Source organism: Thamnophis sirtalis, unplaced genomic scaffold, assembly GCF_051295495.1.
Source record: "Thamnophis sirtalis isolate CommonGarterSnake01/CBP01778 unplaced genomic scaffold, rThaSir2_p1.2 scaffold_14, whole genome shotgun sequence".
NCBI classification, from domain to species: Eukaryota; Metazoa; Chordata; class Lepidosauria; order Squamata; family Natricidae; genus Thamnophis; species Thamnophis sirtalis.
In genome coordinates this window covers 47,511,183-47,534,170 of record NW_028261394.1, presented here as the reverse complement: position 1 = coordinate 47,534,170, position 22,988 = coordinate 47,511,183, and the positions used below count along the sequence as shown (strand labels likewise).

General features: G+C 47.1%; 1 protein-coding gene across 1 annotated transcript; it reads left to right on the top strand.

Moving 5' to 3' along the window:
• The first annotated feature begins 1,809 nt into the window (after positions 1-1,809).
• On the top strand, positions 1,810-22,669 carry LOC106542235 (meckelin). Its single transcript, XM_087729481.1, has 21 exons — positions 1,810-1,906; positions 2,803-2,881; positions 3,124-3,201; positions 3,432-3,497; positions 3,880-4,024; positions 4,488-4,605; positions 6,776-6,866; positions 7,055-7,111; positions 8,351-8,449; positions 8,926-9,024; positions 9,894-9,992; positions 11,315-11,408; positions 12,493-12,617; positions 13,048-13,188; positions 14,665-14,745; positions 16,079-16,195; positions 17,548-17,664; positions 19,622-19,717; positions 20,814-20,916; positions 21,060-21,202; positions 22,309-22,669. The coding sequence occupies exons 1-21, from the start codon at positions 1,833-1,835 to the stop codon at positions 22,387-22,389; spliced, it is 2,103 nt and encodes a 700-aa protein (XP_087585607.1). The 5' UTR covers positions 1,810-1,832; the 3' UTR covers positions 22,390-22,669.
• Positions 22,670-22,988: the final 319 nt, after the last annotated feature.

Here is a 22,988-nt window from a genome sequence, read left to right as displayed (position 1 = left end):
TAATGTTAATGCATTTGCATTCATTGGAGAGAAAGGGATTATAAGAGAATAAGCAGGCACGATGGGGGAATGTATCCATTGAAAGAATGCACTGGTGCCAGCAGCTGGTGGAATACAGAGGTGCTCTGCAGTGGTGTTTTCAGCTAACTTGATGAGGACTAACTCCCAGAATTCCTGCTGAGAAGCATCTACCTCCACAGAAATTGTGAATGTTGGTTTTGTTTTTAATATGTTGTCTTTGTCTCGTTTTCCCCCTTTCCCTTGTCTTTTGTGAGCCACCCGGAGTCCTCCGGGAGTGGGCGGCATACAAGACAAATAAATAAATAAATAAAATAAATAATAAATTTCTTTGAAATGCTAAAGTTTACCTGTTCACAGGCAGAATTGGCTGCCAATTTACCCATCAATGCTTTCAGTGAACTCCCGAGGGCTCTACAATGAGTGGGTACTTTCTAGAAGCTCTGTCTTGACTCAGTTTTCCTCCTTGTAGGTTTGAGTTGTGTTTGCAAGCCTGGACCAAAAGAATCAGGTGGAGATCCCCCTCGTCTTCCATGCCCCGGCTGTGTAAGAGCTTATCTTTTGGGCTCTTTCTTGGGGATGCGGGCAGAAACATTAAAAAAACCAACATGATCTTTCTCCTCCCCATATCTACAGAGCAGCGTTCCTGCTGGCACCCTCTGGGAATCGGAGTTTCTTGACGGGAGCTTCCTAGCATGTAAGGTGGGTGGATTTCGGCTGCACCTCCTTGCTACAACCGAGTAGGGATCTGACGGCTTTGACCTAATTTTTTTTTTAATTTAAAAATAATTTTCCCGTAAGCTCAAAAAAGGGAAGAGAAAAGTGCAAGGAAAGAACAACTAAAAGGAATAATAGCAATAGCAATAGCAGTTAGACTTATATACCGCTTCATAGGGCTTTCAGCCCTCCCTAAGCGGTTTACAGAGTCAGCATATCGCCCCCACAGCCTGGGTCCTCATTTCACCTAGATGATAGATAGATAGATAGATAGATAGATAGATAGATAGATAGATAGATAGATAGATAGATAGATAGATAGATAGATAGGAAGATAGATAGGTAGATAGTAGATAGCAATAGCAGTTAGACTTATATACCGCTTCATAGGGCTTTCCGCCCTCTCTAAGCGGTTTACAGAGTCAGCATATCGCCCCCACAACAATCCGGGTCCTCATTTCACCCACCTCGGAAGGATGGAAGGCTGAGTCAACCTTGAGCTGCTCAGGATCGAACTCCTGGCAGTGAGCAAAGTTAGTCTGCAATAGTAGCAATAGCAGTTAGACTTCTATACCGCTTCATAGGGCTTTCAGCCCTCTCTAAGCGGTTTACAGAGTCAGCATATCACCCCCACAGTCTGGGTCCTCATTTCACCCACCTCGGAAGGATGGAAGGCTGAGTCAACCTTGAGCCGGTGAGATTAGAACCGCTGAACTGCAGATAACAGTCAGCTGAAGTGGCCTGCAGTGCTGCACCCTAACCACTGCGCCACCTAAATATATGAACGACTTCTAAACCTCCTTTTTGCATGTCAACTCCAGTTGTGGTGTGCAAACCCTCGGAGGCATCTTGGTGTGACAATATGCAACCCCCTTGCTGTCTGTTTTCTTTTTTCTTTTTAATGGTTGCAACCTTGATGTGGGTCTCTGTCCCCAGCAGAGGGAAGCTAGTAACATATGAGAAGGGTTTAATTTTACCAAGAATCAACATGGTCCGAAGTCTCCACCCATTGTACCTGCTGTCCAAGGCCTGAGTTATCTGCATCCAATGCTTTCTTTTATCCCCTTTAGAACACCTGCAATGCAACGGCTTGCCAGATGCTCACCAACATGGTCATCCTCAGAGCTTCATCTTTGCAAACCAGGCCTTACGATCTTTACACCAAGGCCAAGTGAGTAGATTAGATTAGATTAGATTTAATGAATTTATAGGCCGCCCAATCCCGAAGGACTCCGGGCGGCTTACAACAAATACATTTAAAAAGTAGAAAAGTTAAAAACAAAGAAACATAGATTAAAAAAGCCACAACATACACCCAGTCTAATCGGGGCTGGACCTCGGTCATGAGGTCAACAGCCCGGGGCCTGCCGGAATAGCCAGGTCTTAATAGCCTTTCGGAAGGCCATGAGAGTGGGTAGGGTCCGGATCTCTGGGGGTAGTTCATTCCATAGGGTCGGAGCGGCTACGGAGAAGGCCCTCCCCCAGGTGGTTGCCAGCCGACATTGTCTGGCTGATGGGACCCGGAAAAGGCCCATCCTGTGCGATCTTATCGGCCGTTGGGAGGTATGTGGCAGAAGACGGTCTCGCAGATATCCGGGTCCTAGGCCATGTAGGGCTTTAAAGGTGATAACCAGCACCTTGAATCGCGCTCGGAGACCGATAGGGAGCCAGTGCAGCTCGCGGAGGATAGGTGTAACGTGGGTGTACCTTGGTACACCCAGTATCGCTCGCACGGCTGCATTCTGGACTAGTTGTAGTCTCCGAACACTTTTCAGGGGCAGCCCCATGTAGAGCGCATTACAGTAGTCAAGCCTTGAGGTGACGAGGGCAACACCAGCTCTGGCTTTCCAGCCCCAGTGGTGGCATCTCAGGGGGAAGTTGGTGTCCTAAACACCGTGCGGAGCGACACCCATGATGTATGTCTGGTGCAATGGCTTTGTGATGTCTCTCTGGATTTTAGATGACCCCCTGTCTTTGCAGGAAGCCCCCTGGGCTTTGTGGGACCTTTGTTTCCTGCAGGAGCCCCTGCCCTCTTCTTCAAAGCAGGAATGGATTTGTCTTTTTCAGGAGCCCAGACCTTCCAAAGCTTTGGTACGGTGGCCCCACCAGACCTTTTCCTTCTGTGGCTTTTGGGAAGCATTCGAAGGCAAGTGGAAGCAGATCCAGAAAAACCTGTGCATGTGTCCTTTGTTCCTCCACAACCCCCTCAAACGTTCCTCACTTTGGGATGGGTGGACTTCAACTCCAGCCTGTCTTGTCTGTCTGTCTGCGGCTGTTTTGACCAAACAGACACGTTAGCTAAGCGGAGTGGACCTTTGGATTAATTTGATGAGTCAGGGAGAACTTCTTAAAATGCCTGACCACTGATTTTGTCTTTCTTTTCTACAGATGGACTTCAAGGTCATTCAGTACGATGCCCGGGGAAAGTTCCTGGAATGGCAGGATGTAAAAGGAGCAACATTGCAGGTAAAGTTATTACTTTCATCTTTAAATGTGGTCCACTTCTCACAATGCCCAATGAAAACATGGACTAAGATTATTTATTTCCTTCCTTCCTTCCTTCCTTCCTTCCTTCCTTCCTTCCTTCCTCCCTCCCTCCCTCCCTCCCTCCCTCCCTCCCTCCCTCCCTCCCTCCCACAAATCCATTTAAAATATTTTTAAAAGGTTGCATCGCCTTTTCTCTTTGCTCCATTTAGCTCTGTCCAAACAGCCAGAAGATTCTGGATGCTGCTTTCACCATGGGGACCACCTACCACCAGTCTGTAAGTGATGCCTATACTTCAGCTTAAACTTTGGGGTTGATCCGTGGTGGATGGGATCCTGTTTTGGAGTTTGGGGAGAAGGCAGTATTGGGATCTGGGTAGACAGGTTACCTCTCAGACCGAAATTCACTCGATTTATTCTTGTGGGGCCTTTTCCAACTTGGTGGCCAACGGAGACGTGGGTCCAGCTAGTTATTCCAGAAGATCTGAAGGACATCAACGGTTCCCATGGGTCTTCTGCTGCGGTTGCAACCTATTGTGAATCTGGGGGCTTCTTTATAAACAATTAACTGAATATGTCAGTCTGAGATCTTAACAGATCTCTTAAACGGGCCCAGCAAATGGAATTGCATGGTATCCACCTGGTCTCTGCTGCTTTTAGTGCGCTCTTGAAGTTTCTGCCCTGCTGCAAAGGACTCCAGAACCCATCTTCTACGAGATGTTTTTGCAGTTCGAAGATGAGAAGGGGAATACCCAACTCTGGCCCGTTCCTATAAGCAATCCCGCAATAGTAACCAACAATCGAGGTAAAGCACTTCTTTGGGGTCTTCTGGGTTTAGATGAAAGGCATTGTTCTTCACATTGTCATTAAAATCGGCATTATTATTAAAGCATTTGCTGGAACCCTTCTCCCCCATTTCTGGGAACTTGGCTTCCTTCATTGATCTCTTCTTCCCCATTTCTTCTTCTATGAAGGCTGCAAAGTTTCCCTTCTCACACCCAGCCTTTTCCTCACCACTTGGAGAAATGCAGGCACAGATGCGTTTGCAACAAGATTTGTCCTTCAATTCCGTGTCTGAATGCGCTTAGCAGGTTCACCGGTTCAGTTTTGCAGTTTTATTTGGACTGGAAAATAGTTTGACCCCCTTCTGACTTTACCGATATTAAACAACTTCTCCAAAGTCCTTCTGCTCTCGGCTTTTGTATGTTGTGTTGAAAGAACAATGCCAGAACCTTTGCTAAAATCTTTCTCCTTGTTTTGATGTTTAGCACCCCCGTTGAATCAAGCACTCCGGAGGTTCTTTCTAGTTGATGGGCTGTCAGACCGAAAAGGGAATTTGTCCAATGCTCCAGCGTCTGTGACCTTGGCAAAGGAATTGCTTCTCAGGTTAAAAAAAAAAAAGCATTTTCCAAGCCCTGATTAAGGGTGGAGGTTTCCTAGGGCTGGTAGAATATCGCCCACCACATTTTTAGAAAGGGCACTGAGAAGGAGGGAAACGGTTCACCGACAAAAGGGCGAACGACAAAACCGCGCCCGACTAAACCGCGGTGACGAAACCGCGTGTTCTAAAGCGCTCCGACGAATGAGCGCTGAATCGCGCCGACAACAACGCGGCGACAAGCGCTTTGTAAAACTAAACCTAACCCTAAACGTAACGCTAACCCTAACCCTAAACGTAAGGCTAAACCTAACCCTAAACCTAACCCTAAACCTAACCCTAAACCTAACCCTAAACCTAACCCTAAACCTAACCCTAAACCTAACCCTAAACCTAACCCTAAACCTAACCCTAAACCTAACCCTTAACCTAACCCTAACCCTAACCCTAAACCTAACCCTAAACCTAACCCTAAACCTAACCCTAAACCTAACCCTAAACCTAACCCTAAACCTAAACCTAAACCTAAACCTAAACCTAACCCTAAACCTAACCCTAAACCTAACCCTAAACCTAACCCTAAACCTAACCCCAAACCTAACCCCAAACCTAACCCCAAACCTAACCCTAAACCTAACCCTAAACCTAACCCTAAACCTAACCCTAAACCTAACCCTAAACCTAACCCTTACCTTAAGTTAAATCGGCTTTCTGTCGACGCGCTGTTGTAAAGTGCCCTTCTGTCTCCGCGCTGTTGTCGCCGAGCCGTTGTCGGCGCGCTGATGACGTAGCGGTTTTAGCGACGTGGTTTAATCGGGCGCGGTTTTGTCGTTCGCCCTTTTGGTCGGGTCACAGAGGAAAATATCCAGAGAAGAATCAGCAAAATGGGAGGGATATCTGAGGAGGACCCGTTGAAGGTCTTGAGTAAGTTTAGCCTGGAGAAGAGAAGATGGTAGAGAGACTTGATGGCCATCTTCAAGCATCTTGAAGGGCTTTCGTGGAGAAGACAAGCGCAAATTGTTCCAGAACCTGAAGCAATGACTCAAATCACGAGGAAGCAGATTTTGATTGGATGTTGGGAAGAATTTCCTAAAAGTAAGAAGTGGTTGGTGGACTCTTCTTTACTAGAGGTAGTTAAAGAGAAGTTGGAGGCCACCTCTTGTGAAGAGAAATAACGAAAATAAGAAAAAAAAGGGAGAAAGAACACATGCCTACCATGCTTCCCTGAAAATAAGACAGGGTCATTTTTTTTGACCTCCAAAATAAGCACTTGGCCTTATTTTTGGGGAGGTCTTATTTTTGAGGTGCACGAGGGGGTGAGCGTGGTCACCTCCAGGGTGCTGCTGTGTTGTAATATTTTCAGGGATGGCTTATTTTCAGGGAAACAGGGTCGTTGGTTAGAGCAGTGTTTCTCAACCTTAGCAACTTGAAGATGTCTGGACTTCAACACCCAGAATTCCCCAGCCAGCGAATGCTGGCTGGGGAATTCTGGGAGTTGAAGTCCGGACATCTTCAAGTTGACAAGGTTGAGAAACACTGGGTTAGAGGACCCTGAAATTCTAATTTCCTCTCAGCTATCCATTTGCACCGCAGTGAATAGAAATGTCCATGACATCCGCCTAGTGGTCATGTCACTTTGCTGGTATCCCAAATATCTCTTGTCTCAGGAGCGGCCCGGAAACTTAAGTGGTCCTGCTCAACTTAGGGTATACCTCCCAACGGCCGATAAGATCACACAGGGTGGGCCTTCTCCAGGTGCCGTCAGCCAGACAATGTTGACTGGCCGGTCCCCGAGGGAGGGCCTTCTCTGTAGCCGCTCCGACCCTATGGAATGAACTACCCCCAGAGATCCGGACCCTACCCACTCTCATGGCCTTCCGAAAGGCTATTAAGACCGGGCTATTCCGGCAGGCCTGGGGCTGTTGACCTTATGACTGTGGTCCAGCCCCAACCAGATTGAGTGCATGATGTGGTTTTTAATCTGTTTTCTCTGCTTTTTAATTTTTTAATTCTTTTTAAATGTATTTTCTGTAAGCCGCCCGGAGTCCTTCGGGATTGGGCGGCCTATAAATTTATTAAATACTTAAATAATAACTTAATCGCTTCCTCCTTCAGCTTTTCTCCAGCCTTCCTTCCCTCAAAACCAACCATCCTTCTTCTTCTTCTTGGCTTTTGCAGTGTCCACCTACCTACCGCTGCTCCTGGAGAAGACCCACCATTCTCCTTGACGGTCAGATACGCAACACACCGCACCCCAGGGATCGCCCAGGTGAGTCCGTGTGGGTGGGGAAACGACTTTACATTCTGTAGATCCAAAAGCAGAGGTGGACACGGCTCCCATTTCGGGCTGCGGTTTGCGTAGACTTCTTCCCTTCCCTTCACCCTCAGCTTCAGCTTTCCCTGCTCTTCAGTTTTATGGACATCTCGTCGTAGATATATCTGCTTTTGGTTTTGCAGGTGTCATTTTCAGTCTCCTACAATCAAAGTCCTGGATCAGCTCAACTAGCAACTGATGTGAGTAAGCCCAGTGCAAGATTTTCGGACTGTCTGTTGAACATTTAAGGGTTTTTTTTCTTTTGGCTGATTTCCCTGCGCAGATAAATGGTGGAAAGAAAATAAAAGCTAGGGCCAGTTGAGATTTAGAGAGTAGACACCACCGTAACGCTAAAACTGCTGGTCCTTCAGGTTCTTCATTGCAGTAGGTCATGTTCTGTGAGGAGCATTTTATTCTTCTCACTAAGTAGAGGATGGGCCCATCTCTTCAGAAGAGCAGCCCCAACAGGAAGATGTTTTCAACCCTTTCGGCCATGTCACGTTTCCCTCACCCTGTAGCAGGGGTGGGTTTCAACCGGTTCGCGGCGGTCCCTGCGAACCGGTTGGTCGTCGAACCCGGAAGTAAGTAACTTCCGGGAACGGCGAAGGGCCCACCCGCGCGCCCGCGCTCCTTACCCGGTTTTGACAAGTTCTGCGCTTCCACGCATGCGCAGGACGCATACAGCGCCTGCGCGATCCTCCAGGAGCAGCTGGAGCATCGCATAGACGCTAGTACGCATGCGTGCACGAGGACGCCGCCAGCCCCGTTCCAACCGAACCAGTTGGAACGGGGCGAGAGACCCACCCCTGCCCTGTAGGCCAGTGTTTCTCAACCTTGGCAACTTGAAGATGTCCGGACATCAACTCCCAGAATTCCCCAGCCAGCATCCGCTGGCTGGGGAATTCTGGGAGTTGAAGTCCGGACATCTTCAAGTTGCCAAGGTTGAGAAACACTGCTGTAGGCTTTCTAGAGAGGTTCTAGCATTCTTCTAGAATGATCAGTGAGGCTGTGTTATTTGGGGAATGCTGGGAGTTGAAGTCCACATACAGTAGAACCTCTGGTCACGAATGCTTCTGACCACGACCAAATCGGGGTTTGTTTGTTTTTTGTAAGAGCTAAATCTCCTGTTGTTTGTTTACTAACAACAGCAACTCGTGTGTGGCCGCTGCATTAATTTTGGTTAGGTTCGCTTCATGACCAAATCGAATTGCGACCAAAGTTATGGAACAAATTATGGTTGCAACCAGAGGTTCTACTGCATTCGGAAGTCCCTCTAGCTTGAAGAAGGGCATTTGAGCTACTTACTCTTTTAACCCACTTTTTCCCAAAAGATGCTTTGGGAGGTTTTAGGGATGGTCTTACAGATCCAAAATAACTGTGTAAAGCAGCTTAATTAATCCATCTGCTGGGAATGACACACACACATTGTCTCTGCACAGATCTCCTTTGGGGTCCTGGGGTTTCTCGCTGTCCTCTATGCTTTGTTGGAGACCAGCAGTTGGGCCCGGAGATCTCGTCTGCAGAACATCGATTTCACGGTAAGGATGAAAATCGCCTTTTGATCTTGAACGCCTGGAAATAGCAATAGCAATAGCAGTTAGACTTATATACCGCTTCATAGGGCTTTCAGCCCTCTCTAAGCGGTTTACAGAGTCAGCATGTTGCCCCCAACAACAATCCGGGTCCTCATTTTACCCACCTCGGAAGGATGGAAGGCTGAGTCAACCCTGAGCCGGTGAGATTTGAACCGCCGAACTGCAGAACTGCAGTCAGCTGAAGTAGCTTGCAGTGCTGCATTTAACCACTGCGCCACCTCGGCTCTGTCTGGAAAATGGGCCGGCTCTCAGAATTTGGGACTTCACTGGGGACACCAGTTGTTTTTGCTTAGACTTTGCCAGATATTTAAAAAAAAAAAAAAAAAAAACCCAAGTGTTGGAAAATTGCTTTTTCTTCACGCCGGCCCTCCCTGGATTCCGGTTTTTATTCCCGTTAAATTTTTTATTTTTATTTTCAGACCATATTGAAATTCTTTGCTTGCTTGGTTGGATCTCTGGCAAATGTCTTTTTCATGGTCACTTGGGGAATTAGCGTTTACTGGCTGATCGTTTTCAAGGTAAGCAAGGATCTGTGGCGGTGTGTGAGCAGGTGTGTTGCCATCCAGTGTTCCATTGGTTTATTTTTAATTACTTTTGAGTGAATATTGCATTTATGGCGTTGGTAAACAGATTGGGGCTTCCTTCTTGGACAGGAAGAGAATTCTGCCAACAACGAGGATAATGATGATGATGATGATGTAAAAAAATCTGCTGTAAAAAAATCGTGCAGACTGATTATAAATTGCGGCACAATTCAGTAGCACAAATGATCCATTGGAATTTGTGCAAAAATTATAATATTAAAACGGCAACAAACTGGTGGGAACATCAGCCTGAAAAAGTCCCCGAAAATCAGATGGTCAAGATCTTGTGGGATTTCCGTATACAAACGGACAAAATACTGGCGCATAATACACCAGACATCACACTGGTTGAGAAAAATAAGGTCACAATCATAGACATCGCAATACCAGGTGATAGCAGGGTTGCCGAGAAGGAACATGAAAAAAATTGCAAAATACCAGGACTTAAAAATCGAAATTCAATGATTATGGCACAAACCAGCAGTGGTAATTCCAGTGGTAATTGGCACACTGGGTGCTATTCCAAAAGCACTGGAATTACACTTAAAACAGTTAAAAATTGACAAAATCACCATCAGTCAAATGCAAAAAGCCGCACTGCTTGGATCTGCACGCATATTACGAAAATATGTTATGACATCCTAGGCCCCTGGGTGGGGCCCGACTAATAACCAATGCCAAATTCGGTGAAACAACTGGCCGCTGTGATACAATTGTACAATAATAATAAGGCTTGTGCTGAGGGATATAGAATCTCACAAGCAAAAAGATCTTGTCTGTTTTGCCATTTTTTTTAAAAATAGGGCCAGCAGTTTTCAACAGTGGCAATTACGCTCCCAGCTGCTGGTAGCCAAGCAGAAACCAACTTTATCATCTATGCGTTGTGTGCGCTGACTTTGAAGGTAAGAAAAGGTTGGAAAGCACTTGCGTGAAACATCTGGGGTGTTTGGGACATTAGGTCTTGGAGAATGTTCATTCTCTAGAGCAGGGGTGTCCAAACTTGGGAACTTTTAAGACTTTTGGACTTCAACTCCCAGAATTCCTCAGCCAAGCTGGTTAGGGAATTCTAGGAGTTGAAGTCCGCAAGTCCTAAAGTTCCCAAGTTTGGACACCCCTGCTCTAGAGCCATGTTCCTTAACCGTGGCAAAATGCGTGGACTTCAACTCCCAGAATTCAACTCCCATGGCTGGCTGGGGGAATTCTGGGAGTTGAAGTCCACGCATCTTAAGCTCGCCATGGTTGAAGAACACTAGCCCAGAATGCTTTATTTTAAAACTGGCTTGATGGAACTTCCCCACATGAAAATTGGAGAGGACAACATTGTGACTTTTGTCATGCAAAGTTATAATTCAGGATGGCTCCAGGCAGCCTTCCTATTCAGATGAAAACTTGAGTTCATTTTTCTTTTACCTTTTCCACCAAGCCATATTTTGCAGCAGGTTTTCTGGAACTGCAGTAGCCTGAGAACTGATTAATAAATGAAAAAAATCCCGCCGATTTTACAAGGTGAAAAAAAAAATAGCATCTCATACTAGAGAAACCCTTTCCATCACGGCTTAGTTCTTTGTGGCACTATTGATTTTATTTGACCTTCTTAACTTCTGCCAAGTCCAGCTTAATTCTTGATGGCTGCACAGCAGTTGTGTCGTGTTGTTTTCTTGGCAAGAGTTGAAAGTAACCGACTATTGTCCTCTTCAAGGACAGAATCCTCTGCTACCTGTTGCTCATCCGTCATGCCCATAATCCGACCCAAGGGGAGGGGGTTTAATGCTAAAAAAAAAAAAAAACCCCAGGCCCTTGTGCAAATTTCCATTGGCTTAGTCCTAGGCATTTGAGTTAAACATGAGCTCTGCTCCTCTTTGGAAGATACTCAGGGTGTAGGATTTGCAACTAGCTGTAGGAGAAGTCACGTTCTTAAGACAGACTGGGGAATTCTAGGGGTTGAAGTCCATAGGTCTTGAAGGAGCCAAGATTGGCAAGTCCTGCCTTAGATGATCAAAAGACCAAATATGGCAGTGTTTCTCAACCTTGGCCACTTGAAGATGTCTGGACTTCAACTCCCAGAATTCCCCAGCCAGCGAATGCTGGCTGGGGAATTCTGGGAGTTGAAGTCCAGACATCTTCAAGTGGCCAAGGTTGAGAAACACTGAAAAACGGAATAGATGAAGAATTTATATCTCCATATCTCAGAGACAAAACTCCCTGTGGATGCTTTTTGTTCCAGAGCCTGGATCTCCTACATCTTCTGATCACCCAGCTAATGGTCTCCATCTTCCTGATAGACTGGGAGAAGCCAAAGGAAAAACCAACAGTGAAAGGTGATCATTTACAATCCCTTTGGTTTAGATCATGCTCATGGTACGCAGGGCCCAAAACCAGCCTCATATCGTCTTCCTCCTTTCGTGTCCTGGGTTGGGAACAAATCTCCAGCAGAAAGAGCTGTTCGTGTCACGCGGGGCTTCTCCAGATGATGAGGGTGAGAAGGGCTGACCCAGTGCGCTGTCTCTTAGCCCGAATATAGGATGCTACCCAAAATCCAAAGCTTTGGCTCGCTCCCAAAGAAGGGCAGTGTTACATCGTGGCACGACAAAACCGCGCTCGACTAAAGCGCGCCCGATTAAACCGCGTCGCTGACGTCATCAACAGGGTGACAACAGCGAGCGCGGAGAAAGAAGGGTGCTTTAAATAGCGCTTTGAAAGCAAAACGATTCAAGTTAAGGTAAGGGTTAGGTTTAGGGTTAGGTTAAGGGTTAGGTTTAGGGTTAGGTTTAGGATTAGGTTTAGGGGGTTAGGTTTAGGTTTAGGGGTTAATTTTAGGTTTAGCGTTTACAGCGTGCTTCTGTCTCCGCGCTGTTGTCGCCCTGTGATGACGTCAGCTACGCGGTTTCGTCGAGCGCGCTTTAGTCGAACGCGGTTTTGTGGTGGAACCGTGTTACATCACGTATCTGTTGGTTATGATATCGCTCATGAAATTAGCTACCCTACTACATCATCCCAAGGGCTGCTGGGAAACCAGCAGGTGATAAAACAGTGGGCTTCAGGTTGAGAACATCAACCGTGTCCTACTGGATTGGATCCTTGGTCATCTGTTCTTCCAGTGGCCAACCAGTTGCCTACGGAAGCCCACCATGGATGGCCATGAGGTGGCCTCATTCCAGGAAGGCTATAGCCATGGATCCACAAGACTTCCATGAATTGCTCCAACCCTTTTTTGGAAGCTGCCCTGAATTATTTGCTGTTGGAGAGGCAGATGAGTGTAGAGCAGAAGCTCCAGGGGGTCTCCAGAGCGCCAAGCTCTGCAATTGGTCGAAAGCACCTGAGAGGTGTGTGCAGAGTCCTCCAATGAAGCTCATTGTGTCTCTTTGCTTGCCTGTGGCCTCCTCCGCCCCACCCCCGTTCCAGGAAGTCCCGCCTCCTCAGTGACCGCCTGGAGGACTTTCCTGATCGCTAATGAGTGGAATGAAATCCAGACACAGCGGAAAGTGCATCCTTCGCTTCAGCTCTTTGCTGTTTTGTTGCTTTTGGAGGTCAGTGCAAGACACAGGAGGGCCAACTGTGCCGATTTCTACCCGCGGCCCTGAGAAACCTCTCCCGGTCTGGAGAGTTAGCTCAGGGAGAGAAACGTGGGGTCTCATCTTGATGGCAGAAGCTCCCTGTTCGCACTTCTCTGTCCTGGTGGTCCTTCTTCTGCATCCCGTCATGGAAAACCTGGGTGGACCAAACCATCGGTCTATTTCTCCTCCACGCCCTTGTCCAATCCCCTTGGGAAGCTACCTAAAATCCCGATTTTGTTTTCCTAGCCCTAACGTTTTCCAGCCCAAATTGTATAGCTGTGGACTACGTTACGGTTAAGAATGAGAATACTTACCCAGAGTCACCCAGTGAGCCATAAGGCCCATTAGATGGAGAGGTGGTGTCTCCACGTGGGGTGAACGTTGGCTTCTTTTTCATCCACAGGTGGTGGGACTCAAAAACCTCGCATCAAGAGACCTGAATGTCAGTCTGCAGCTTGAGCCAAATACCTACCAAGCTCCCTGGAGCCCAATTCTTCGTTTTGGGATTTCTGCTTCTGTTTGGCTGGTGGTGGCCATTGTGCAGGTTTCTCTTTTCTTTTCCCTTCCCTCCTCTTGGCTTCTCTTCCCTTCCCTTTCATCTTCTCCTCTCCTCCTCTTTCCTTCCCTCCTGTCTCCTCCCTTCCCCTCTTCCTTCTCCTCTTCCCTTCCCTTTCATCTTCTCCTCTCCTCCTCTTTCCTTCCCTCCTGTCTCCTCCCTTCCCCTCTTCCTTCTCCTCTCCTCTCTTCCCTTCCCTTTCATCTTCTCCTCTCCTCCTCTTTCCTTCCCTCCTGTCTCCTCCCTTTCCCTCTTCCTTCTCCTCTCCTCTTCCCTTCCCTTTCATCTTCTCCTCCTCTCCTCTTTCCTTCCCTCCTGTCTCCTCCCTTCCCCTCTTCCTTCTTCTCTTCTTTTCCCTTCCCTTTCATCTTCTCTCCTCCTCTTTCCTTCCCTCCTGTCTCCTCCCTTCCCCTCTTCCTTCTCCTCTCCTCTTCCCTTCCCTTTCATCTTCTTTTCCTCTCCTTTTTCCTTCCCTCCTGTCTCCTCCCTTCCCCTCTTCCTTCTCCTCTCCTCTTCCCTTCCCTTTTATCTTCTCCTCCTCTCCTCTTTCCTTCCCTCCTGTCTCCTCCCTTCCCCTCTTCCTTCCCCTCTCCTCTTCCCTTCCCTTTCATCTTCTCCTCTCCTCCTCTTTCCTTCCCTCCTGTCTCCTCCCTTCCCCTCTTGCTTCTCCTCTCCTCTTCCCTTCCCTTTCATCTTCTCCTCTCCTCCTCTTTCCTTCCCTCCTGTCTCCTCCCTTCCCCTCTTCCTTCTCCTCTTCCCTTCCCTTTCATCTTCTCCTCTCCTCTCCTCCTTGTGGTTGAATAATATAATATTTCCAAATCATCCTGTTGCAGAAAAAAAGTGCTCCATTGCATGTAAAATGATGCCTCCCCTCTTAGAATAGCAATAGCAGTTAGACTTATATACCGCTTCATAGGGCTTTCAGCCCTCTCTAAGCGGTTTACAGAGTCAGCATATCGCCCCCACAGTCTGGGTCCTCATTTCACCCACCTCGGAAGGATGGAAGGCTGAGTCAACCTTGAGCCGGTGAGATTAGAACCGCTTAAATGCAGATAGCAGTCAGCTGAAGTGGCCTGCAGTACTGCACCCTAACCACTGCACCACCTTGGCTCTGAAGCCTTTCCTATCTTGAGAAATCTGGGAAGAAAGCTTTTGTATCTTCACAAGAAAATAAATAGCACCTGGGATGAAGGATGGATGATAGATGATGGCTTAAGTTGGAAATGTTGAGGGGGAAAAAACGTGTCTCTGCTTTCCTACATTCTGTCTATTTGGTCCTTGGATCCCCTTTCATGAAGCATTTTCATGATGCAAAAGGTATTCTTAGGTGGCATCTCAACATGCGTTGACTTGTTCCAATGGATTGGAAGAAGCCAGCAGGGATTTTTGCAAGAAGGATCTCTGGGTTCTTGCGGGAAGTTGACATGTCTTACAGTTCCTCAAGTATTCTTGGTTCTGTTCCAGATGTTGGTGTCCGTTGGGTTATATCAACGCTTTGTGGAGGACAAGATTCATCAGTTCGTTGACCTTTGTTCCTTGAGCAACGTGAGTCACACCCATACACACAAAGTCAACACCTCAGGTCAGATTGTGTGTCTCCCAACTTGGCCAATTCCAGATGTGGGGGTTTAGATTCCCGGGGCCGTTGCTGACAATCCTGAGAGCAGAAGTGCGCACACATCTGGATGAGATCTGAGGGAGAAACTAGATTCTGGATTCCTTCTTTTAGAGCTATCTACTTTCCCGCCTTCTAAGGTCAGATCTCCGTTCAGACAAAGATGCTGCAACCTGCTTTTACATTTCCAAGAAAAGCGGGCCACGATAATGTAGTGCAGCTATTAATAATGCCATGATAACGAGGGCATGGGGACTTCTAGCTGAAAAAAAGTTGCTTCATAATTGGGGGCTCCACTCCCCCCACGCTGAGCGAGGCTAATTTCCCCTTCATGATGTCTTAATTTACACTTTTCACAAGGCCGGATGTTCATTAAGAAATTCTTTCATTTTTTTAAAGCCCCTTTCAGCTGATTTGTGTCCGCTTTAAATTGCTTACCTGGGGGATTCTGATGCACGTTTTAGGCTTTGCTCTGAGCAATGTAAAAAAAAATAAATCGATTGCTTTCTAGGCAGGTTTTTAGAAGATGTTCCAAGCCAAGGTTTAAGGTTTATTAGCATTTGTATGCCACCCACTCCCTAGAGACTCTGGGCGGCTCACAGATAAAACGGGACATGTATGAAAAATTAAAATAGGAAACAATTATTAAAATTACACAACGTGCATACAGCTTAGAGTGGGGCTGGATAAAATCAACAGCCCCAGGCCTGCCGGAACAGCCAGGTCTTAGTAGCTTTACGGAAGGCCGGAAGAGTAGTAAGGGTCTGGATTTCTACGGGGAGATCGTTCCATAAGGCTGGAGCAGCTACAGAGAAGGCCCTCCCCCGGGGGCCGCCAACCGACACTGACCGGCTGATGGTACCCGGAGGAGGCCCAACCTGTGTGATCTTATGGGTCTCTGGGAGGTAAATGGCAGGAGGCGGTCTCTCAGGTAGCCAGATCCTAAACCATGTAGGGCTTTAAAAGTAATGACTATGCACCTTGAAGCGTATCCGGAGACCAATGGGGAGCCAGTGCAGCTCGCGGAGGATAGGTGTAACGTGGGTGTACCTAGGCACCCCCACTATCGCTCGTGCGGCTGCATTCTCAACCAATTGTTGTCTTCGGGCACTCTTCAGGGGCAGCCCCATGTAGAGTGCGTTACAGTAATCCAGTCTTGAGGTAACCTGGGAGGGAAACGTGTTAATTCTTAAAATAAGCCAGACGCGTTTGGAAGTGTCCTGGTTTCCCTGCAATAGGGACCTTCCATTGTAATCCCTGCAGGTGTCGGTCTTCATCTTGACCCACAGGTGCTACGGGTTCTACATTCATGGGAGAAGCATCCACGGACATGCTGACGTGAGCTTGGACACCATGCTGTCGTATCTCAAGAAGGAGGAGGTAAACCCTGAACCTCTGCTCTTTGGTTCTTCATCACACGGCTTAATGGCTGCGCTTTCTTCTAACAGGGCTTTGCAAGATTGTATAATTGCCTTGGGCCCTTCTCAAGGTGAATGTGGCTGGAGGTTGGTTACCTGCAGCTTGGTCCTTCAGGTGGGGACAAGTCTTCTTCTCCTTGCTCGCTTTTTTTTAAACCTTCTAACAAAGTGTTTCCCAACCTTTCCAGGTGGGTTGACCAGAGTGGGGGAGAGGATAAAGAGGATGGTTTTGTGAGAGAGGCAGGGAACTGTTACTCGCACAAGTGGGGCCGATACTCATGTGAGTGGGGGGCCCAATTGCAAATAGACCCAGCAGTTGACCATGTCCCAAATGTGGGGCAACCTTGTTCTAACAATCAGAAGGACTCATTTGTGGTCCAACCCCATGGAAGCGTGCAAGGAGAACACTCAACCTATTAACAACCTTACTTTGATTTCTCCTCAATGCTGCTTCTGACTATAGCAATAGCAGTTTGACTTATATACCGCTTCATAGGGCTTCCAGCCCTTTCTAAGCGGTTTACAGAGTCAGCATATCGTCCCCAACAACAATCCGGGTCCTCATTTCACCCACCTCGGAAGGATGGAAGGCTGAGTCAACCCTGAGCCGGTGAGATTTGAACAGCCGAACTGCAGAACTGCAGTCAGCTGAAGTAGCCTGCAGTGCTGCACTCTAACCACTGCGCCACCTCAGCTTTTCAGACTATCAGAGCCATCTTGACAAACAGCCACTCCATGAATTTATCTCGCTCTTTCAAAGTAGCTGAATTGGGGCTTCTTGGTAGCCATCTGGATGTAGCAGAGAGTTGGCCAAGAGGAGTCATTTCCTTCTCTGAAACGCCAACTCCAGTGGCGCCTTCTTCTCGGCCCACAGTGTTGGTTCCAGAAAACATCTGGGTCTACTCTCCTCTTTCCTCCTCCTCCTCCAATCTTCCTTATGTGTCACCTCGTTCACTTACAGGCGCGCAAGATGCAGGAGGACAGATTTAAGTGAGAGTGACCGCCAGTGTGGGATAAATATTAAGGCGAGGGGGGTGGAATTGGTGTTAAAAGCAGATGGACAGCCAAGACAAAAGATCCGAGAGGAATGGTGAACTTGTTTTCAGCTCGTGTGTCGAAACGAAGGCTACACAGCCAGTTCTTAATCTGGATTCTTTCACTGAGCAAAAACATTCCAACTTAAAATTTGAGCCCCGTAAACTAAATCTGCAAAATTGAAGGGGGCAACTAGGGAATTGGTAAACACAGAAATCTTCACTGAATCGGCGTGTTTCCCACTGAAAGTTTTTGCCTTCTTGTTGGTTTTCTTCCCAGGACAATCTTTGCCCTCTGAGGGGCCTGGAGCCCAACTCTGAAACGCAGACCTTCGAAGTGCTTCTCACTGACCAGACTCGGAGGTTTTATGACAGAATCCTCCTCTCATTAATGGAGGTAGCAGACCTTGCAATATTTTCTTCTTAATTGCTTTTTCAGAAACGCTGCCCCAAGCATCCTTAGGAATGATTTACCTATCCTTCAGGGTGGAGGGACTCGGCGATCCATCTCCTAAAGGCCCATTTCCTTATCTGCCGTCCTCAGAGATGATGGGGCAGAAATTCCACGCCCTTCGTCTCTCAGCCAAAAGGCCGAGAAATTCTCAACGGACCTCGTGAATGAATGCACGAAATCTGTCTTGAAACTCGAATGTTTTTTTCTCCTAATCTGCAAGGGGAAGCTGGGGACTGAAACCCCCGGATTGCCATATCGTGGCATCCCCATGTCCATGGTGTCATGCATGTTATACAAGAGGCAACCATTGTGATGCAGTGGCACATTTTGTCACGTCTCACGCTGGTGATCCCATAATCCTTTTAGGCTGTGCAGGTTCTGAAGGATTCTTTTCCATGTTAGCTTAGAAGCGAACCCCATGCCATATCAGTCGGAAGTAATCCTTCATATTAAATAGGAAACGGAATTGTTGCAAAAGCACTTCTGATGCACTCCTGGGGAGAATAGCGCTCATTCATTAGCAATCGATTATTAATGTGCAGGTGGGGAGGGGGGGCAGCTAGCCTGAAATAGTAAGAAGGAAGCTTCTACTGAAAGGCACAGTAGCAATAGCAGTTAGACTTATATACCGCTTCATAGGACTTTCAGCCCTCTCTAAGCGGTTTACAGAGTCAGCATATCGCCCCCAACAACAATCCGGGTCCTCATTTTACCCACCTCAGAAGGATGGAAGGCTGAGTCAACCCTGAGCCGGTGAGATTTGAACTGCAGAACTGCAGTCAGCTGAAGTGGCCTGCAGTGCTGCATTTAACCACTGTGCCACCTCGGCTCTATCTATCTATCTATCTATCTATCTATCTATCTATCTATCTATCTATCTATCTATCTACTATCTATCTATCTATCTATCTATCTATCTATCTATCTACCTACCTACCTACCTACCTACCTACCTACCTACCTATTTCTATCTATCTATCTATCTATCTATCTATCTATCTATCTATCTATCTATCTATCTATCTATCATCTATCTATCTATCTATCTAGCAATAGCAGTTAGACTTATATACCGCTTCATAGGGCTTTCAACCCTCTCTAAGCGGTTTACAGAGTCAGCATATTGCCCCCAACAACAATCCGGGTCCTCATTTCACCCACCTCGGAGGGATGGAAGGCTGAGTCAACTTTGAGCCGGTGAGATTTGAACTGTAGAACTGCAGAACTGCAGTCAGCTGAAGTGGCCTGCAGTGCTGCATTTAACCACTGCGCCACCTCCGCGCTTCAGTAGCTCTGAAATGCCTCCATTCGTCGTCCTTCAATGGTGGGGATTGTTGAAAGTTAGAGCTATGGAAAGATCTTGAGGTCACTGAGAAAAACGATGAAAAGAATGGCAAAAACCTTGTGCATGTTTTTTTTTCCTCGTCCAGGGTGATCAGAGAGAAAAATAGCAATTCCCAAGTAAACATAGAAACGCTTAATATTGGATTTATTGTGCCAGGGGTTTTGTGCCCTAAGAGGACCTCTTGAAGCATTGGGTAGCCAACCGTGGAAAACAGATGCTCCTATAAATCTATTTAGCCCTTAGGTGCCACAAACCGTATTATTATTTTTTATTTGTTTCCTAGAAGTGAACCTTGGTTGAACTGTCTGGGTTTAGCTTCTTCTGAGCATAGCCAAGCCCGTTTTCTCACTTTCTACTTCATTTTCTAATTGAAAACTCAATTAGAGTTGCTGGAGACGAGTTCTCGAGCAGAGGCAGGTGGAAATTGAACTGACATTTCTCCCGCCGGAGGGAAGATTCCGAGTGAAATAAATCAATTTTTCACCTCCTTTTCACCGGTGCCTCCCAAGGGGGGCAGGTTTGAACGTTTAAAGTCTCCGAATGTTCCCCTTGTAGCACCAGAGAGGCCTCCATAGCCGCCCTGATCTTCACCAGCAGAGGATGAAGGGCTACCATGCACTGAATTGGTTCCTGGTCTCCTTCTTGGAACATGTGAGTCTTCAGCCACATCTGGCTAAACCAGGGGTGACCATTTGTTGGCTCTTGAGCTGAGCAGCTGGAAAAAGAGCCAAAGGTGGTCAACGGGATTTTTGGGTGCGAGAGGCATTGCGTGATCTTCCCCATGGTAGCCACTTCTTAGAATTTTGCTTGATTGTCATTCTCTCTTCACAAAAACTGTATTCTTTTTCTAAAAAAATGTATTAGAGTTCATTTTAATGAGATTAATTCAATTTGTCCAAGTTATCATAGCCACTCGCTCCAGAAGAATTAAACTCTTTTTGAAATGTTTCTAGGCTCCTTGGGGAAGAAGAAAGGGAGAATAATAATAATATTGACAAAAAAAAATGACAAAATCACCACCAGTCAATTGCAAAAGGCAGCTTGACTTGGGGACATGACATCCCGGGGGGAGGTGGGGGGGAGACCTTTAATCCCACCAAACAACCATATCTTCCAATCCCAGATCCTTGGGAAGGACTCAGTGGGTGGATAAAACTGCCAAATCCAGTCTAAACATCTGGCTGGCTGTACAATGAAGCATAATACAGCAGCTCTTATTATGAGTGAGACGTCCTCTCCGTGACCCGTCAAAAGCGCGTTCCACAAAAGCGCGGTCGACGAAATCGCGTATGTGACGTCATCACAACGCGACGAAAAAGATCGAAAAATTGAAATAAAAATTAAATTACAGCAAGCCGATTCACATAAAGGTAAGCGTTAGGTTAAGGGTTAGGGTTAGGGTTAGAGCGTTAGCGTTACGTTTAGCGTTAGGTTAAGGGTTAGCGTTAGTTTTTTCATTACGTTAAGGGTTAGGTTTAGGTTTAGGGTTAGGTTTAGGGTTAGGTTAAGGGTTAGGTTTAGGGTTAGGTTTAGGGTTAGGTTTGGGGGGGTTAGGGTAAGGTTTTAGCTTTATTTTTACATTTTTCGATCTTTTTCGTCGCGCTGTGATGATGTCACATACGCGCTTTCGTCGACCGCGATTTTGTCGTCCGCAGTTTTGTGGTGGAACCGTCCTCTCTACAGAATCGTTTCCCTTTTAATTGCTCCTTTCTCTAACCACTCCTCATTCTGCCCCCCCCTCCTTTAGAGGTATAATGATATGGACTACATAGTGAAGGACAAGTTTTTCTCGGAGAGGATCATGGACTTGGAGTTTCAGGAGCAGGGAGACCTCTCGGTTCTCTATAACGGTACCCATCATGCTCTTTCCTACGGGGATCTTAGTTTTAAGGGCTGGTCACACGATTCAGGCTGTAGATGGAGGGGAGGTTGGACCCTCAGAATTATCCTACATGAGGGTCCAAGCTCAGCTCTGGTGACTTTTCTCCTTCAGATGACGGTGCGTTGTTCAGCCGGACACTCTTCTACGGCCACGAGCTGCTCCTCCTTCTCTTCGAAATCCTCCTCTTCTGCGCTGTGGATTTCGGGGCACAGAATTTTGTGCTCTCAGCCATTGTCACCTTTGTTGTGCAGAAGGTAAAAGCTTCTAGATAGAGAGGAAATAGTAGAAAAATGCCATTTTTCTTAAAATTAGGCATGATGTGGCATGAGGAAGATAAAGAAAGGGAGAGAGGAGGAGAGAATGAAAAAGGAAGACGGGGGGGGGAAGAAGAAAGAGGTAAGGAGAGGAGGATGGAAAGGAGAGAAAGAGGAGGAGAGAGGGTAGAAAGGGGAAGAGGAAGAGCAGGAGTAGGAGAAAGGTATAGGAAGGGGAAGGAGAGGAGGAAGGAGGAAAGTAGAGAAGGGAGGGAGGGAGAAAGGAAAGGGAAAGGAAAGGAGGATGGAAGGGAGAAAAGAGGAAGGAGAAGAGGGTAAGAAGGGGAAGAGGAAGAGCAGGAGCAAAGGAGAGGTAAGGGAAGAAGGAAGGGGAAGGAGAGGAGGAAGGAAGAAAGTAGAGAAGGGAGAGAGGGTGGAAAGAAAGAGGTAAGGAGAGGAGGATGGAAAGGAGAGAAAGAGGAGGAAAGAGGGTAGGAAGGGGAAGAGGAAGAGCAGGAGTAGGAGAAAGGTACAGGAAGAAGGAAGGGAAAGGAGAGGAGGAAGGAAGAAAGTAGAGAAGGGAGGGAGAAAAGAAAGGGAAAATAAGGTGGTGTTATAACAGGAGGAAGGGATAGTAAACAAAGCAACCCAAACTGTATATTATAACCTATTAAATGAAATAATAAATATATATATATATAAAAAAAGAAGATAAAGTTTTGCCCCCCCCCCCAGTTTGCTTTTGATTCATCGGAAGATCGCCTGCCATGCCATGTGGGAGTGATAACGCAACTCCTGGGAGTGTGAAAGGCATGAGTAAGATGTGAGATTGAACCTGGCAACCTGGCTCGAAAGGTCATGTGTGAATTTGAGGAAGCTGTGAGATGACTTTGCGTCCAATCGGCATGCATCTCGGGCCAGCCGCGCACACTTGACCCAGAGCTAACCAACACCAGCTTGATGGTGGCAACTCAGTTAAACAAAGCCAGCGGTCTAGCGAGGCGACTCTTGTTGTGTTAATTTGCTTTTTTCCTGGCCGTTTTGGAGAGGGAGAAGATGAAGGGTCAGCTGTGCAGAGGACAAAAGGGGGTCCGTCTGTGTTTCAGCTGGTGCAAACGGTGCGTGACACACTCGGGAGGCGAAATCTAGCGGAGAAGACCTTGGTGGATAAACAGTTCCTGATCTAAGAGTGGGAAGAGGAGATGCTGCTAGCCGGAATCCCAGCCTAGGAAGTTTCCTCTTTTAGGGAAGAAAATGTCTGAATGGTTCTTATTTCCAGGATTCTCACTCTAAGCATGTGAAAGGGGGAGGATGGGGTGTGGGGGGGCAGTATTTTTCCAGGGGGCTGCAAAGAACTAATGCTTGAAAATTTGGATGGCCGTCTCCTCTCTTTGTAGGCTCAGCACATTCCCAGTAAAATTACAGAGAATCCTTGATTTATAACCATTTCTTTCGTGACTGTTACACACACACAAAAAAGGAGAGATTTATGACTGAACTGCTGCTATGCTGGCTGGAGAATTCTGGGAGCTGAAGTCCAGAGGTCTTAACGCCACCAAGTTTGGAGGCCCCCCGCGCTAACGGTGGACTAGAAACCTGCACGCTTGCAAACCCCTGTCTTACGTGCATGAAAACCAGTTTTTGAAAGCGTGACACCCCCCATGGAAGCTTCCCAAACGAAAATAAAAGGATGCACTTGAAAACAAATAGTTTTATTGCGATGTCATGTTTGGGGGGTGCGGAAAAGGGAGGGGTACTGAGCTGCAGGGAGGCCTTAAAGGGGGGG

Coding starts and splice junctions, on each gene's coding strand:
- LOC106542235 (XM_087729481.1), top strand. CDS start 1,833: ATGCTCACCAACATGGTCATCCTCAGAGCTTCATCTTTGCAAACCAGG. Junction 1,907..2,802: donor GATCTTTACACCAAGGCCAA/GTGAGTAGATTA, acceptor TGTCTTTTTCAG/GAGCCCAGACCTTCCAAAGC. Junction 4,025..4,487: donor AATAGTAACCAACAATCGAG/GTAAAGCACTTC, acceptor TTTGATGTTTAG/CACCCCCGTTGAATCAAGCA.